The 18,362-nt window shown below is 42.4% G+C and overlaps 1 protein-coding gene across 3 annotated transcripts in view; it reads right to left on the minus strand.

Moving 5' to 3' along the window:
• zgc:110158 (uncharacterized protein LOC553590 homolog) overlaps window positions 1–6,823 on the minus strand; it is a 41,116-nt gene extending 34,293 nt beyond the window's left edge. For 2 of the 3 annotated variants that reach the window (XM_058614928.1, XM_058614927.1), the window contains exon 1: window positions 6,603–6,822. In XM_058614928.1, coding sequence (XP_058470911.1) covers window positions 6,603–6,658 — 56 coding nt within the window. In that variant the 5' untranslated portion in view covers window positions 6,659–6,822. Of the gene's footprint in view, window positions 1–6,602 lie in introns of all 3 variants that reach the window. The other variant, XM_058614929.1, reaches the window with a different exon arrangement.
• Window positions 6,824–18,362: the final 11,539 nt, after the last annotated feature.

Below are 18,362 nucleotides of genomic sequence, written 5' to 3' on the forward strand. Positions count from 1 at the left end.
GTAAAGAAGGTAATGTATGCTTTGCAACGCATAATAATCAGAGAAAGTAGAGGCAGACCTCCACCAAGTCTTTAATCCTTTAATACTTGAGTTAGGCTGCCTACAAACAGACAAACATGGCTGAAAACACAACGTCCTTGTTTGAGGTAATTGTTAATCGTATACCAAGGTATAAAGAACACACAATATGCATAAAATTAATTGCTTGAATTGCTGAAGAGAAGACGCTACTAACACTGTTGCCTGATTATTATTAGAGTTACAGTGAATGTAAATGACTAATTATGAAACAATATTGTTTTACAATATCACAACATAAAGTCACTGAGCAGTATCAATATTTTTACACCACCATTGGCTAGTAGAGGATTTCATTTAATCGGTTGTTGTGACAAGGTATTTAATCATGTCATCATGTGCTTTAAAACAGTAAGAGATTTTTTCTTGTGTTTTACTTAAATCAGGAGATCACTTGTTTCTGAATTGGTTGACAGTATATACAATTTAGTAACTTTAAAAAAATAATAATAATAATTGGGAACAATATAAATGTTCAAATGGGGGAAAGTTCAGCATTGCACACTTTTCAGCGAGTCAGGGCCAACATGTACCTTTATTAAGTCGTTATTGCTGACAAAGGGTTTAAGTCAAAAGGAAGATGAAGTAAACACAGGAAGGCAATAGAAAAGCTGCTGGAGATATGACCTGACCTGCTCTTGCTACTCATGTTAAGCAAATGTTTAAAATATGCATTGTTAGTATGCAAATTTAGTCGATAAAAGATATAAATAGGCAAATAGACAATAACTTCAGTATGGAGCCCTTGGCTACTACAAGATCCCACCTTGTCCTTAACACAAAAACAACTTAATGAACATTAGCTGGACAGCTAGAGGGGTGGTTACTTAATCATATGATTACACATGTTTCTAATACACCGAAAACTTTTGAGAATTACAGATGAACTCATCGAGTCACTGTGAGTGCTCTTCAACTGTCCATGAGCAGTATATCTCTTTTTACGTTTGACACTGCTGTGTTAGAAAATGTTGGCATTATTGCTGTTAACATATTAAGATTACTTGAAATGACTCCCCCCCAACTTTCTCCAAACAGTAGAGAAAATGGCTAATTGGAAAAGAGAGACTGAAAATCAAGAGATTTAGTTATTTTTTAAGCTAATTTTTTGATTCTTTCAATTGTGAGAAGATTTAATGAAGCAATTTTTAGTCGGGTTCAAACTATTTAATATATAATTGAAGGGGGTACAACAGTACAACGCTTTAAATTATATCATGATATTCCAGGGAAAATTGCAAACCCTTTTTAAAAATCCTCAATATTTATTCAATGGGTGAAGGCAGCAGCATTTATTAATGCAAGGAAAATTAAGTTAATTTTACTTTTTCAAATTGCATGTATTTGTGGAAATATTACGAGTTACAGGGTTTCTTGAATGCATGTTGTAGCTACTTCTAATCCTTCGTCTTCAGCCTTCCCCTATACTAAAATACATTCACCACCTTATCTTGTCATTTTTAGACAACCTTTTCCAACAGTAAACTGAGGTTTGCATCATTTGGTCCCATGCCACCTTAATAGTTAGTTCTATTGTGTTACTTTTTTGTTGCTTGAAATCCTTCATTTACACAAGTAACACAAACTTACCAAACAAGGCAGCAGATGAACAAACCCACATCACTCATCATGGCATCAATACATCAACACACAACTGTATCCTAAGTTGTAATATGATATTGTGCAAATATACCAGTATTATTGGGAACTAAATGATATGGCACAGCCCTAGATTAAACACTCTCTGAACACAAAGCTAGTTAAGCACCAATAGGCAACTCAATACTCCCCAACAGACCTTTTTAAAAGCACAAAAAATATGTTCTGTGCATTTTAATAAGCAGATGTCACTAACACTGTAGGTTATATTTAACTGATCTGGGCTGACTTACAATAAATGGCTTTAAAAGCATTTTATTTCATAAATATATAATGTTTTATTTTATTAGGTTTAAGTTTAACAAAGTGTCTCCAGGTTTGTAGGATTCTGTGTGATGCATCTCTCCAAGGCCTCGCAATACAAAATATTGCCTGCTTCTGTAGATCCTAATGTCAATGTAATTTTGTTGCAGCCTTCATGTAATTTTCCCTTTCTGTGTATTACTTAGTCATTGTGTAAGAGCAACGCTTGGTCTAGTGTCTATCACTCCAGAGCATTCATGGTTGGATAGAAGAAAAATACACACAATGTCTCCTGTATTAAAAAGGACAGAAGATTATGTCATTGTTTGATTCAATTTGCCTCCTATTTTATCATTTGAGATTTTAGTCTTGGTGTTTTAATCTCGTCAAGAAAACTGCATATACACTCACAGTTTGTGTTTAATGACATTGGTGCCTTCTTGTCTCAGTCAAAAAAGGTAATTGACAGACACATTCAGTCATAGTTACAGTGACAAAATTGCCTGGAAACAGAGAAAAAGAAAATAAAGTTTTATCAAACGTGTTGTGTATCTGTGTGCATCAAACCACAGTTTAAAAACATCAATTTCGGTGTTCATCTGTATACAATGATGACCACTGATTGGCATACGACAAATCTTGTTCTGTGAGAAAGTTGTGAGTTGAAAATGAATTAATTTGGCATGGCCCACATTTGCCAGACATTTATGCCGTCCTGATCAGAAGGCATGGCTGAGGGTGTGCCCTTCTTGCAGATAGTTGCCGAGATAAGAAAACATACAACGGCAAGCAGACATCCAGACATAGATTGAGAAAACGCAGCAGAACTGACTCTGATCTATATGCTTCCTGAAGTGGCTTGTACTGTAAATAAATACAGTATATCACACATAGGCTGCATCAACTTGCTTAATGCAATACAGACAGTTGAGACAGCGGTTACACAAGAGACCGATGCTCTTAAAGCGTTTTTGAAGTGTGTATGAGGTGCATTTTTTCTTGACCTTAGACAGCTTTTTCATACTGGAAACTACGAGTTTGACAACCACTAACTCCCCTAAACCAAAGTAAATCAGGAGAAACCAGAAGAAAATCAGGACTTTTCATTTGCAGGGATACAAGAGCTGCTGGTCTACCGCTGCCTTGTTTGGTATGTTTATGTCATTAAGATAAGTGCAAACAAAGGATTTCAAACAGTGAAGTCATAAAGGTATACATTTGAACTTGGCGATGGGGGCACCAGTGGATCAATAACGTTGGTGTGTTGTGATGTAAAACAACCATGACATAAAAAACCTGAACTATCTCTTTAAGAGGATAGAGAAGACTGCGCTCACACACACACACAGTTTAGCCAGGGGAATCTGACCACTTTCTGAGGTTCCTACCAATTTGTAGGTCACAAAGCTCTCTGTGACCACTGGTGTAGAGTTTAAGTCATCAGTACATGCAGGTCAGTCTCGCACTGGACCACCCACACACCTGCACTTTCCAGGTTACTAATCACACCTGAACACCTGCAGCCCAATTCTTTCCATCTGTACTGATCCTTAACGTTTTGAAAGGCTCATAGGACGCTTTGGGACAAAGCAAGCGCTTCAAATATTGATACTGTTCGAGTCTCCCAGTACACTGCAGGTTTACTGGCTTTTTTTATATGCCATATATAGGAGAGTTGTACATTTGTCCTATGTCTGGGGATATGTGGATCACACTGCAGACCCCCCTCCCAGAGGCCTTCAATGAAATTTTTATGTGTGGTGTGTGTGTACCGGTGTTTTTGTGTGGGTTGCAAAAGGGGCTGCGTGTGCGTGCACCTGGCTTACTGCATTATTAAAACTCAGAAGCTGGCTCACAGAAAAAGAGGAGAAGTTTGAGGAGAAGAGGAAGAGAGAGAGAAGCTATAGGATAGTGGAGCACAGAGGGGGAGAAAAATTAGTTTTGCCGGGAAGATAAGAGGGTGCATGTGCCATTTTTATGGGGGAGATACCGCACGTGGTGCAGGGGATCAGAGGAGCAGTCATGTCATGATTGACAAGGAAAGGAGGAATGGTGGTGGTCCATTTTGACAACCAGAATGTGAAATTGTATTAATAAAGAAAGGTATAAGATTTCTGAGAGATGACTGCAGTAACCACAACTATAATTTTTAAAGTTGAACGATCCCATAGAAATATAAAAAATCTACCTGACATCCTGATTTTAATACTTTCCTGTCCTTTATCAATCTGAGCCCAATTTGTCCTTCTTTATCACACCATCTGAGGTGACAGCTTGACCTCCTTTTTCTGCCATTCCCTCTGTTGTTTTGAGATGGGACATTAGTACATTCAAACACCTAATCCCACAGAGTGAGAAATCTCCCTGATGCACACCAGTGACACACCTGACATCCTGCCTGAGGCTCCCGACAAACCCCCTCTTTAAACATGGATGAGTCTACCCACCACATCTCCCTCTGTCCTGTCTCTTCCTTTCTCTTCTGTCTCTCTCAAATCTGACGCAAAGCTGTGAGCAGTTGCTTCAGTCTATCTCAATAATTCAACGCCGAAGCGAGGGATGGGGACTTTGTGGAGAGGCGAAGGATGGGAAGTGAGAGTCAGGAAGCAGATGAAGACAAACAGGAAAAATGAAGACAACGTGGGGCTCACAACAGAGGAATGGAAGGCGAGAGCCTGGGGGTAATGGGATACCTGCTGATCTTTACGCAAGCACACGAGTCTGACAGTTCTATCCCACCTCAGTTGCCCCACCTGCAGCTGACTGGTCCAGCAAGTTAGAGAGTGAGCAGTTAAGTAGTGATCAACCACATCCACCGAGAGGAACAAAGCCACAAGCTTTCTCCTGTCTTTTATTTACCTCTAGTAATGTTACAGGATCAAACATAAGCCATTAACACATGACTGAGGTTGTTCTTCTCTCTGTTAATCTTGGGTTTTAAAGCTGTTCTAACAGTTGTTTAGTTTTATTCATTGATTCACTCTCACTTGCTTTTGTGCAATAAGGTTTTATTTATTTTATTTCTCTTTGCTTTCATTATCACCACCTGGTAAGAGGTTGTGTTTTTGTCGGTTTGTGAGCAGCATAGCAAAAAAGAGATAAGAACAGATTATTGAGATGCAAGTAGAGCTCAGCAAAAATGCAATAACAACATATATTGCAATAAAATTTGCAAGAAATGTCCAATATGACATGACTACTTTGGATGTTTTACCACAGATGCGTGAAATGGTTCTCTTGATAAGAATTTGTTCTTTTCTGTCCAATAAGAAGTTTAAAACCCAGAAAAAAACTATCATGATGATTATCAATATGGACTGCTTTCAAACTCACTTTTGTACATATCATCCAGCACAAGATGTATTATTCTGAATTATATGGCATTTATCTTGCACATATTCTGATGATTTTACTGTATCTAATAAAAGATTAGTGTTATATAAACAAGGTTATGATGCTGTAACAATTCAATCTAACAAAGTTTAATGAAAGCATGTGCAGGTCCAAAGGCAGATTTGTGAACAGTGAACGTGAGCAAAGAAGTTCCCTAAACGCACCATGATTATTATTTCATTAACTGATGAATGCATACAGGTTGGTGGAGTTTAAATTTCAGATGAATCTGTAAACCTTGCACTTCGTCGAAGGGCTGGTATCGAAACAGAGCGATGTGCATGCAGCTCCTGCGAGGAACAACAGGCATCGAGACAGAGGCATGCAGCCAGACAAAGGGACTGGAAGGCTACAGCTCTCCAAGCTAACGCCGCCTAAGTTTTCAGACCAAACAACACACTAAAAAGCCAATGTTATGCGTTCACTGTAGCTGTATTTGACAGCAGTAACATAGAATGTGTGTAAAACATCGGTTCAAACAACTCAGTGAGACTTAAGACAATCTCTACGGGCCACAAAAGTTGTGAGGCGCAGCGGGGATCGTGGCAGCGGCTCCCCGGCTCAGCTTTACGCACGCATGGGTATACGAGTATATCGGTTCGGCGTGGAACACTCGTGGAACAAAACGTTCCTGTGCCATTTTGAAACAAAGCCCCCAAACAGCTGTATTCTATTTTTACCTGCTGCTTCGGCACGGGCGACACAAAAGCCAGCCTGGCTACCATGCACAGCATAGCAGCGTCACTCCGAATGCATTGTTCCCCCAACACTGGGGCGACAAGACCGAAACACAGAGGGAGAGTGGGATCTACACCAATGCTCCCCTCACACAACTGTGCAGAAACACGCGCGGCCACGGCGTAAAAGTGCTGCAACTTCAGCTGCTAACGCTGCCACTTTAGTTGTTGCATGAAAGAGAAACAAGGAAAAATAACACAAGGCAAGAGTGAAACTGGCCAGTGTAGCTAGCTGCTAACTTAGCAGCCATGCCTGTGTAGTGTAGTTGTTCGGGGGGGATGCAGGGAGGCAGCGGTGCACGCCAAAGTGCCAAACACAGCCAGAATGCTGGTCACTTTATTTGTTTTTACACGCGTACAACTTAGAACTATAAATAAAAAGAGCTGGCAGAGCACGCGCACCTCTGCTGGAGCTGCTTCCACACCAGTTAGCAACTTTAGCCACCTAGCACACTCACTCTTCTTGTGTTGTGACTGCATTCATTTACTTACTTTTCTCTCGCTTGGCTATCGGAGGGGACCACAGCTCCTTTGCCCTTGCCGTACATCTTGGAAGCTGTTCTGGCACTTTTATTTTATCCCACTCGACACCTGTCAAAGAAAGCTACCAGGAAAACCTACTATCTCCATAGCTACCCAGTTAGTGTTGTCTCCCTATCTCTCCCTCTTGCGCTCTCTCTTTGCTCCGGTTTCCTTTTTTTTTTTTTTTTTTTTTTACATCCCCAACATTGCCCACAAATCAGGCAGGGTTTCAGCCGGGGGGAACTTGAAACCGTCCAGTGGTGGAGCTTTTTTTTTTTTCAATCGCTGTTCCTGGATTCTGCTCACGCCCCCCCTGTTCTCAGACGGTGGGGGCTTCTTAAAGAGACAGTGTCTCAGTTGTTTTTTTTTCTCGACTTCGCTCAAGTTCAAGTTCTCTTCTAAAGGCCTGGAAGTTTAGGCCTTAAACTTTGGACTTGTGTTCATATACAGCACCAGATTGTTAAGACTAATCATAGCTATTGTTCTGACCACTTGTTAAATCCAAACATGATGTGGTCTATCTTAGAGCTCTAATGAGAGCCAGTACCAAAAAGTGGATCCTTGAATTTGGTACCAACTGTACCTGTTTTCAGTACCTTACTCTCTCTTTAATGACAAAAATGTAGTTTAATTTGTGACAAATAAGACCAGACTGGTGCTGCACTATTTAACTCAGAGTTCACATTACTCTCTTCATGTAATTTTAATGGTACCATTAAAAGTGCCAAGTCCAGCATCCAACCCTAGTCCTAATATGAGGCACTTAAAGCATTTTTCATGGTTCACATGGTGAATTATGTCTTTTTCATTCGTACTCTACACCGAAACTCTTCTTTTCACGCGTACGTTTGGAGAGCTAGGAGCGCTGTAAATACTATGACTTAGGTGACATCCTTTCGACTAGGTTTTCTTTTGAAATGGCATGAAAATGATCCAGATGAGCTTTTTAGATCGGTATCAGCATATTAACGCGAGAGTAACCATCAAAAAATCATAGCATAACAAAGTAACAACAAGTAATTAAAAGTTTACATTGGCTCTTATTAATTTATTTTTATTTATTTTCATAAATTCCACTCTGTCTTCCTACGATATTGTACGCTGTGAATAAATAATGAGTCAGACAACATTTTAATCAAGATTCTATGTTCAGTATGGCGTGTTGCCACTCGGTAACGACGTGTAAAGCCTGCGTCATGTCCCTTTAAGAGTGTGTAGAGGGCAGTTGCAGAGTTTGTGTGTGTGTGTAAAGCAGGGACAGGCAGTGTGTTCTCTTTTCGTGCTACTTGCTGTGGGAAGGGCACAGCTGACTGTCTGTGTGCATGTTTATGTGGATGTGAGACAGAGTGGAGAGAGACAGAGAGGAAGACAGGAAGAAAATACACGGCCGTGTGTTTCATAGTGAAGCTTAATTCTTTTTTTTTTCTCTTACGTGAGAATACAAACACCTCACGACGAGCAGACACGGTATTAAAGAACAAGAGGAAGAGAAATGGCCACACTGACATATGTTAGACACAGAGAAATGTGGATAATACACACATATGCTATTGTAGGTAATATGTGTCTGTATTTTTTATTTATTTATTTATTTAAAATGGCTTAACTGCACACTCGGAGAGAGACAATGTGAATTGTCATTTTTAACGTCACTCTTTCAATATTTAAGTTACATTTCAGACATTTTCCGGCAGATCCACACTGCGCTAGCAGCATAATAAAAAAAAAATATGAAAGGGGACAAACTTTTTCTACATTGTCTCAGCAACTGATCTTTACATACAACCAATGTCACCTTTTAATTAACCTCAAGAGTTTGTGACTGGAAAACGTAAATTAATTGTAGTCAAAAGTTTAAAATAAAAATTTACTAGTTCAGGATTGAAACAGTATTTTTCCGTTGCAGATTTAGTGTAAGAAAGAGCGAGAGCGTGATGGCACGCGCATCCTGTAAGCTCTCGACCACAAACTTTATCACTGTCTCATCATAGCACTAGTATCGATCCGAGAACCCAATGATCCCTGGGAACACTGGCTCTTCCTTCTTTGCACAGAGCGAGAACGCAAACACTGTCACTGTGCACTTCCCTCGCTACTGTTTCTTTTGATTCCTATCAAATGCAGATGAGCTGATAAACTGTTGTTGGTGGTGTTTTGTCCGTCCGTCCTCACCACGTTCCCATGGATGCACTTAATGTGATTATGGTAAAGTACATCGGCGATTAAGGACACAAGTTTAATTAAAACACTGGCTTCAATGACAACAAAAGTGGTCTATATATATATATATATATATATATATATATATATATATATACATATACATATATTTATATATGTATATATATATATATATATATATATATATATATATATACTTTCCACATCTGCCAGGTTTTGCATCGACATCGGTCTACCTCGACCCCGCACGCACAAATTCACCTCCATTTTGATTCTGCGTTGACCGCATCCAACACTCCAGCGAGTCCAGTTGGTGACATGCTCTTCTTTTACCACAGAGGCGACGACGGAGTGGGCAGTAACCATGGAAACCTGCTTGAGATGTATGAGGAAGTCCACTAGTATCCATACATGTACATGTCTGCACACACACAAAGAATACAAGGAAACACAAATGAGGGCAATTTCCTGATGAGACATCACTGGTGCAAGAATAGAACAAATGGAATTCTCCATATGTTACATATAGCCCCTTTAATCGCAATTTAAGTCAGTTTTGTAAAAGTTTTAAATGTGAAGGACAATGATAAATGTTTTTTTTTTTCCCCAAGAAGCTAATTTGGAAAAAAAGCCAGCAGCCACTTTATTAGGTACACCGTTCAACTGCTTGTTAATATCAGCCAACCACAGGACTGTAACTCAGTGCATTTAGGGATGTCTACATATGACGTGTTCCCACCAGCTCGGCTCGCCTCAGCACGGCATGGTTAAGTTGCGTTTCCACTAGCATAGTACCTGGTAGAGGTTCCAAGGTTAATTAATTTAACTGAAAGTCACTAGACACTCATTTGTGTGTGTGTGTCGCGTGGTGAAACGTAGTCACGGCAGTTTCATGCAGCCGTGCAGTGATGACTCCGCCCCGCTTTGAGTAGGTACTATTTTTGCAGTGGAAAACCAACCTAAACCGTGCCGTGCCGAGGCGAGGCGAGGCGGGCTGGGACCATAGGTGGAAAAAGGGCCAATAGTCAAACCGACCTGCTGAAGTTCCAATCGAGCATCAGAACATGGAAGAAAGGTGACTTCAGTGGCTCTGGAGTTGTTGTCAGACAGACTTGGTTTGAGCATTTGAGAAACCGCTGATCTACTGGGATTTTCCCCACACGAGCATCTCCAGGGTTCAGTTCTCTGGTCCTCTGACCTCTGGGCTCTGTTGATGCCAGAGGTCACAGGAGACCAAAACATCAAGACAGAAGGGCTGCAGCAGCAGAAGACCACGCCTCCCGCCACTTAATTAAACGTCCTGTGTACTTAATTAAGGGGCCACAAGTGTACATTCTATGTAATTACATAATTTGACGTAACTGGTGAGTATTTTTTTATAGCCCCTTTCTAGACTTGAGGACCACTCAACATGCTTCATAGTTCAGTTCTGTCACCACTTCACATGCACATTCATAAAGTGCTTTCTCTCTCACATATCTTTTACACGCGCACAGCGGTTCAGCGTCCTGCCCAAGGACACTTCAGCACACAAAGCAGACAAGCTGCGGATCCAAACATCGACCTTTCTTCAGTTTTGTGGCCGCCCCGCTCTACTCCTGAGCCACAGCTGTCAGTAATATATAACCCCCAAAACTGAACCGTGCTCTGCCGTTGTTAATCCAATCACAGCCCGGCTGAGATCCCACGGGGCTGCCGCTGTCACCTCTCACAGCCTCGTGTAAAGCTGAATTTCACAAATGTATTTGGAATGATGTAAGCGTCAAATAGTTTCATTTGGCACAGCTATCCCGCACGTTCTCTTTGCGGTGGCTTTCCCGCTCGACTCGTGTACTGTACCGAGCTCTAAACTCCTGGTACGCGTCGACTCTAGGAAACGAGGGAGGAGAAATGGAAAGGAAAGAGAAGAATAGAGAAGTTCTGGAGTTCTGAACTCAGTTGTGAGTGTACCACGGTCTGCATTTAAATGTATGCGAGTTGGCCCTCAAAGATGACAAATCGTGCCTTCTTAATTATTTGCTTCACTATTTGGTATCCAGCGCCTTATAATTCCACACAGCAAACTTCATTATCGTCCCTCTCTCCGTGCCGTCCTATCTCCATCCTCCTCTTGCATTTCCCACTGGTATCTTTCTCTCCATCTTGCCTCATCACTCTCTTCTTACTTCTCTTCTACATAGTCGCTCTCTCTCTCTCTCCTCTGACCCACTTTTCTGCCTTCTTGCCACCGTCTTCCTCTGTTCTTGTTCCTGCACCCACATCCCTCATCTCTACATCTCTCTCTCTCTCTCCCCCCATCCCCTTCCTCCACCATTTCAGTCTTTCGTCCTCTTGTCTCCTGCTTGCCTCTCCACCCTCAAAACTCCTGCTTCTCCTTCAGCACCGTCACTCTTCCTCCACTTTTTTTCCTGGGTTCTTCTCTCTCTCTCTCTCTCTCTCTCTCTTCGCTGCCTCACTAAATATTCCCACTCTCACTCCTTCTATCAGCCGTTCTCTCCAGCTTCCAGTCTCACTCTTCATCACTCTTTCCCTCTTCCATCCCGCGCGCCCTTCTCTCTCCCCTCCTTCCACCTTGCCTCTCCCTCCTCCCTCCTCCCTCCTTCCACCGTGAGTCATTTTGTGCTCCCCTCACCACACCGCGGAGCCACTCAGGACAGACATTCATCAGCGGCCTGAGATGATAGATGCTGCTCACCACAGCTCCAGCAGCCAGTTAGCCTGGGGTGATGCCTCATGCATACAGATATCACCTGGCTATAGGCGAGGTTCTACCAGCTCAACCGGGACTGAATAAACACAAAAGCGCGCACATATGCACAGCACGGCGCTTACCTGTGGTGTCCGACACTGGCAAGTTTGGTGCGTGTGCTTTTTATTGATTTATCTGCAGTCTAATAAAGTGAGTAGGCAATATGGATTTGTGTGTGTGTGTGTGTGTGTGTGTGTGCACACTGGAGATAGTTAAGTATGTAAATTTCAGGGGAGTTAGGTTAATTGGGTCTGAAAAAGAGGTGGGTGTGTCGCTCTCCTCTATGACAGGCTTATTTACATAGTAAAGCTGTAATTACCTTATAACGAAGCCCCTATCCTATCAGCACACACACACACACACACACAAGCGTGTGCACACATATTTGTGCCAAACCTGTATTTTTCATCACTCCAGATTGCTCTCAGAAGTATTCCATTCACACGTTCATTTCTAATTGAATGGCATCCTTTGCGGTGCCAATCAGTGGGTTTGTTTGAATTCCTGTATCGGAGCTCATTGGCTTCTAAGAGAGACGTGGGACCCATTCCAGCACTTAGCAATTGCTTCCTTCCTTCTCTTCCTAAGTATTCATTTGTAAAAAAACAGGCTTTTTCCTTTGTGAGCTGATGTGGTTAATAGAGGGGCAGAATAAAGATATATTCGCTTTGTGTCCTGTCGGTTCAAATTCTAAATCATTATTATAGTAAACCGGTGCAAATCTTCGCAGGAATAATCAATCAAAGTAGTTGAAAGTGTAATGAGGGAGGGTTCAATCAGATAAGCAACAGAAGAGCTGAAAGCACAGACATGTTTCTGTATAAAATGTTAACACGGGGTCTTACGCCGGAGGTCAGGACCCCAAAAAAACACCAGATAAATCAAAGCGCGGGAGATAAAGTTGGTACTTCACCTGGTTAACAACAAAACAATTTCCTCCGGTAGCTGTGAATGTCTAGGTGACGCCAATGCAAATAAAGTTGGCCGCGCAGAGACACGACATACAAATATACATGCAAAGTCTCTCTGGCTGATGCAAATTGGAACATTTTTTAAAAAGATGCACTTGTTCCAGAGCTGCTTGACTGCACCACAAAGACAAAAAGATGAGAGATTGGAGATCTGGGGGGAGAAATAAGTGAAAGATGAAGAGTTCCCGATGAATGACGCGATGAGGAGCGGTAACTCAGGTATAGGCTTGTATCGACAGGTGATATCGGTGCCGTTATCGGCTGTTGGAGGAGATTAAACACAGGCACAATCCAGAGGAGCGTTTCTGAGAAGAACCATGACACGGATTAATCTCCACAGACCTGAAGCATTCCGTCTGAACACGATCAAATCCGCCACCAGCCTATTACACCTGAGGTGACTACAGCAATTTGTTGTATCATTGTGGTATAAAACTGTTGGCACTTGTTTGTGGACGATCCAGTAAAACAGCGTGTAGCATTTAATCTCTAAGTATGTTTGAAGAAGTGTGTAATTTATGGTTTATGTTAATAACAGTTAAGCTGTGTTTGGAACGGTAAAGTCCTGCGTCCGACCGCACCTTTACTTAATAGATGCGGTTGTGTGCTGTAGCAAGATACGGAGCGTGACGTCGTACCGGTGTGACGACAATGAACGACGACACTGAACGCGTCACAACAGACAACAATGGAGGACATTCAGCAGCTCCCTGCTCCCTGCGGCGGTTCGTCTCTACAAGACGTCAAACTTTGTATGAGAAAAGACTGCGGGCGCTGAAGAGAAGGAAGTAAGGTGGTGATGCTTGTCTGTCGCCCCAATCAGCTGACTGTCATGGGTGGAGCCGGTCTAGCTCGACCCTGATCCTACTGGACTATTTTACTCTGGTACCCAGAGAGAAATGTACCAAAAAAATGGAATGGTAGAGGCTGGTTGTTTACTTGTTACTCTGTCTCAATGTTTTATGTCCACTGGGAAAAGGCCCTTGGCTTATGGAGTGTTTTGCATTTTGAAGCAATAGCTAACGATGCAAACGAAGAAGAGCAACATCCTTTCAGGAATGTGACGGCCACCGTAGTTCCTTAATGCATTTGGGAACGGAAGGGACGAGCAGAGAGTTTGGTGTGTCAGCAAAATAAGTTTTCGTACCTTCCCAGTTTTTAGCCATTTTTCCATCATGGTACAGTTCAGTTTGGTACGGTACAGTACAGTTTGGGAAGGTAAAGCCCTGGGTCAGGCTTGCGTAACGCCATCGAACACAACAGACAACAAAGGAGGAGATCCAGCAGCTCGGTTTTTATCTGCTCCGTTTGTCTCAACAAGACGTCAAACTTTCTATGAGAATAGACTGCGGGCAGCGAGGGAGTGGCGCTTTTCTGTCAGCCAATCAGCTGACTGTCGTGGGTCTAGCTCCACCCATACTGGACTGTACCATTATTCTAGTACGCCAAGGGAAGGCCACCGAAAAACGGAACAGTTGCAGTTAATTTGGGGTGGTGAGTTCAGTGGTCCGACTCCTACAGGGCAGAGCTAGAAACACTGCAGTCTGTTGAGCGGTTGACAGAGAACCATCACTTAAGTGTGACAGAAGAGAAGAACGGCAGTGTTCTTCTGTGCAGCCTGCAGCCTTCTCATGAAACCCATGTCTTCTTCTTGAGATAAACAGCCACATGCCACAAAGAAACAACACAAATCGCTGGGCGTCCTCAAGTGTTTCTCTTTGTTTACTGTGTCATGTTCTCTCTTCTTTTTTTTCGTTTTTTCTTCTTCGGGGAAATTGTTGGCGGGGCTACACTTTGTCGCACAGGTATGACATCGTGCTATTTACATAGCTGACATTGAGAAGGGTTTTGCAGCTTCCAAACAGATCCAAACCGTACTGTAGCGAGCTGGACTGCACTGTACTACTCACACACCTATATGAAGATGCTGGTACAATAATGTGGTAATCCTAGTGGTATATGATATTTAGATGCATATTTCTTTCACTCATCTCCCAGTGTTGCTAAATTGCAAATGAAAAAATGTGTTTATTTATTTACTGTCTTACATATTTGGGTGAAGTGAGTCTTTGAATACCTCTCTATTCTAGTAGCTTGTCTGGTTAGCCACACATTTCAATCTCCATCACCAAATACTCTAATTTGAATAGAATTTATATCATAAAAATAATAATGACAACCAAACATAAGCACAGTCACCTGGGCAGCCCCCAGTCAACCCATCGCCTCCTTCACCTCACCCTACACTTCCTTTTTCCAACAGGAATTTAATCTTCCAAGCCATCGTTGTTTTTCCTCTCCCCTATTTTTACTGCTGCTGCTGCTGCTGATTCTGCTGCTGCTGCTTGGAAGACCACAGACTGCCTCTGTATGCTGATGCTCCCCCACCTCCACCCCTCCTCCTCCTCTGAGCCTGTCTCACTCTCTCTCTTTCTGTATCACTATTTCTCTCACTCTCTCTCATGCTCCCCCCGTCTCTCTGCACACCTCTTCTCCACTGCTCTCTGTCCTCATCTCTCCTCCCTCCTTCTCCTATACTCACTTGTTCTCTACTTCTTTACTCCTTCTCCCCCCCCCCCGCACACACACACATACACACACACACACGTACACTCCCCCCCCCCTCCCGCTGCATCCCTCCTGACTGTCTATCTGCTGTTTCTTAGCTCTGCTGTACGTGCCACAGATTCAGATGGCAGTCAAATGGTAGACAGAGACAAACACGTAGACACATGCATGCAATTACATGCTCTCTCTCTCACTCTCTCTCTCACACACACACACACACACACACATTTTTGTGCAAAAGCACACACACACACCTGCACACTCACATGCGTACAATCACATGTACAAATGCGCCTTGTGACACACACACACACATGTGCGCCTTGAGTCACTTCGGCGGCAGCACACGGAACGATCACAAAACACACTGCAGGAAATATTAATGCGAACGGAGACTTTTCTCTCTTTTTTTTGCTAGAGATTAAAAATAAAGAAAGAGGGAGTTTGTGGAAGAAGTTGTGGAAGAAGTTGGTGCAGTGAAGCGAAAAGAAAAAAAAAAGTATAGACATTTCAGGTGACGGCATAACACACGTGCGAGTTCATGAGCGTGTTTGATGGGCGACTATTTGTGCATCAACTGTTTTGATGTTAGTGTGAGAGGTGGAGAGTGACACCGAGAGAATGAGAGACATGGAGGGAGAGTGTGTGTGTGTGTGTGTGTGTGTGGGGAGGGAGTGGTGGAGAGGGAGAAACAGAGGAAAGAGGTCAGTCTAAGCTTATGAAACATTTTCTTACCCAGTCGGCCTATTTCTGACAGGGCAGGACTGTGGACTTAGAGTCAGACACAAGCTCCCGGGGCTTGACAGTGACACGTATTAACATACAGTAGTAGCATTCATGTTTACTGCCTGGCAATGGCACTGAAACAACCGATTACAACGACGTCAACAAAAGCAATTTGCTGTTGCAACGTTCAAATATTTCGGCACGAGTGACTGAAGCAGAGAGCATGAGAAACGTGCGTCTCCCAGTGCAGCTGCGGTGAAGTTTATACATCTATAACTGCCTCTTTACAGAATTTAACTTTTTAAAAGAGAAGAAAATGTCAGGACAGAAGTATCTATCTATCTATCTATCTATCATGACAGGGACACATATAGAGACAAACAACCATCCACTCTCACACCTATGGTCAATTTAGAGTGTTCATTGTGCCTAATCCCCAAATCGGCATGTTTTTGGACTGTGGGAGGAAACCAGAGAACCCCGGAGAAAACCCACACACATGCACACGGGGAGAACATGCATGGAGGGTCTTCTTTGCTGCAAAGGCAAGAGTGCGAACCATAGGCTGCTGTATGTTGCACAAGCCTATCAGCGTAAAGCCCAAGGACACTGTCCTTTCCCCTGTCCTGGAAGATTGTCCTGCATTGTTTGCAAGAGTAAGCACAACTGATCCTGCAGCCAAACATGTAAGTTGTAGCTGAATCTAGGAGATAAGAGTGGACAAGTTGGGAAATCACAGCATGTCGTCTAATGCTCCTCGTTGAGACGCTCATATTTTCAGAAAAATGTAAACTGAGGTGAGGGATATTGAGCGGCAACATGCAGTTTTTCACACCGTGGCGTTAAGACGTGTCAAAAACACGCTCAGTAGGTCATCTAGTTGTTGAGAATGAAATTTTGAGGAATTAGTTTGAATTTGCAAGGCGACAAGGTTTTTAAAGGCCAATTTTCATCTCCATCTTTGGTCATCAGATTCAATGAAAAACAAGGAAGACAATCAGAAATCAGAATTAGGGAGAGAGAGAGAGAGAGAGAGAGGGAGAGGCTTTGTGTGACATGTTTTCATGTTGTGTATTCATGGCTCTGGCCTTGCTCATTTAATCAATAATCCTGGAGTATTTTCAGAGGAATCTGGTTTCATACACTTAGACACACGGTGGACACTGAAAGTACAATACAGTTTTTAGTCAAAAAAAGAAAGAAAAAAAAAAGGGCACAATAAAGCACTTAAAATATACTTTCATAACCAAAAAACATGGAACGGCTCCTTTGAAATAAAGAAACATTTTCCGCATATTGTGACAACCGCATGCTGTAAAATCAACATGGAGAAACTCCGATCACATGCTCCTGCCTCATAAAAGAGGAGTTAAGTTGCTAACATGCACATCCAGTGCCCTGCTGCTCTGAATTAACAGCAGATAGAAAGCGTTTTTTTAGCCTCTCTTATTCGACGCGTTTTCTTTTATTTCCTGTCCCTCCGGGCTTTTGTCTCATGCCTACGTATGCGTCCTCTTGTACAGTCGTCGCTGTCAGGGTTTGAAAACAGCTCATTTTCTGCAAGTAACGCAAGCGCAAAACTCGAGACGGAGAAGCTTTGCCAACATAATAGAATAATAGGGTGATTTTACGTGAAAATCTACCTGTAAAGCAAAGTCGGAGATTTATCAAACGTCGAGCGAGAACACAAATTTATTAAAAAATACAAAAAATATATAAGTCTTTCACCTTCACATGGCAACAACACACATTCAACGCACGACAAAAGACACAAGTCACCCATTTATCCCTTTTCTTCGTTTGCTTTTGTGTGAAGAATTCATAACATAAAGTGCTTTATTTACATTTGACCTGAGAGCCTGCGACAGGAACATATGTTGACTTGGATGTCAAATTGAATCCAGATTGTGTCCTCTCTCAGAAATGTTTGAACAGTTACAAGACCTTTTTCTTCTCTCTCTCTCTCTCTCTTTTTTGTTCATCAGAGACACAAGCACGAGTGTGTGGTGGTATAATTGGCTGCGCAGACAGTCTACAGATGTTCTGCTCTTTCAACTAGCAGAGTCATTTCAGACGCTGTTTTTCTGTCACCTTCTGAGATTTAGAACGGTGTGGTCTGCACACTTTTCTCTGATGGCTTTTCCATTCCAAGTCCCTTTTTACGATGTTTAATAATACAAAAAAAAATGCCACCATGGAAGTGCGCTGACATGTTTTAATTTCTTCTGCGAACATCTATATACTGCGAACAAAAAAAAACAGAGTATAGTCTTCAGCTTTCACTCACAACCATATTTCAACATTGGTGACTGCTTGCACAGGTAAGCCGATACCTTTCTCTTTAGTGTTGTTTACACTGGCTTTCACAATTCCAGACATCGTGCGGGCGATAGTGACTCAGTGGTAGAGCGAGCTGTCTTTCAACCTGAAGGTTGTGGGTTTGATTCCCGGCTCCGCTAATCTACATGTCGATGTGTCCTTGCTGGTGCTGGCAGCGTGTGAATGGGTGAATGGCAAAACTGTCTTGAGTATTCA

Source organism: Solea solea, chromosome 18 (assembly GCF_958295425.1).
Source record: "Solea solea chromosome 18, fSolSol10.1, whole genome shotgun sequence".
NCBI classification, from domain to species: Eukaryota; Metazoa; Chordata; class Actinopteri; order Pleuronectiformes; family Soleidae; genus Solea; species Solea solea.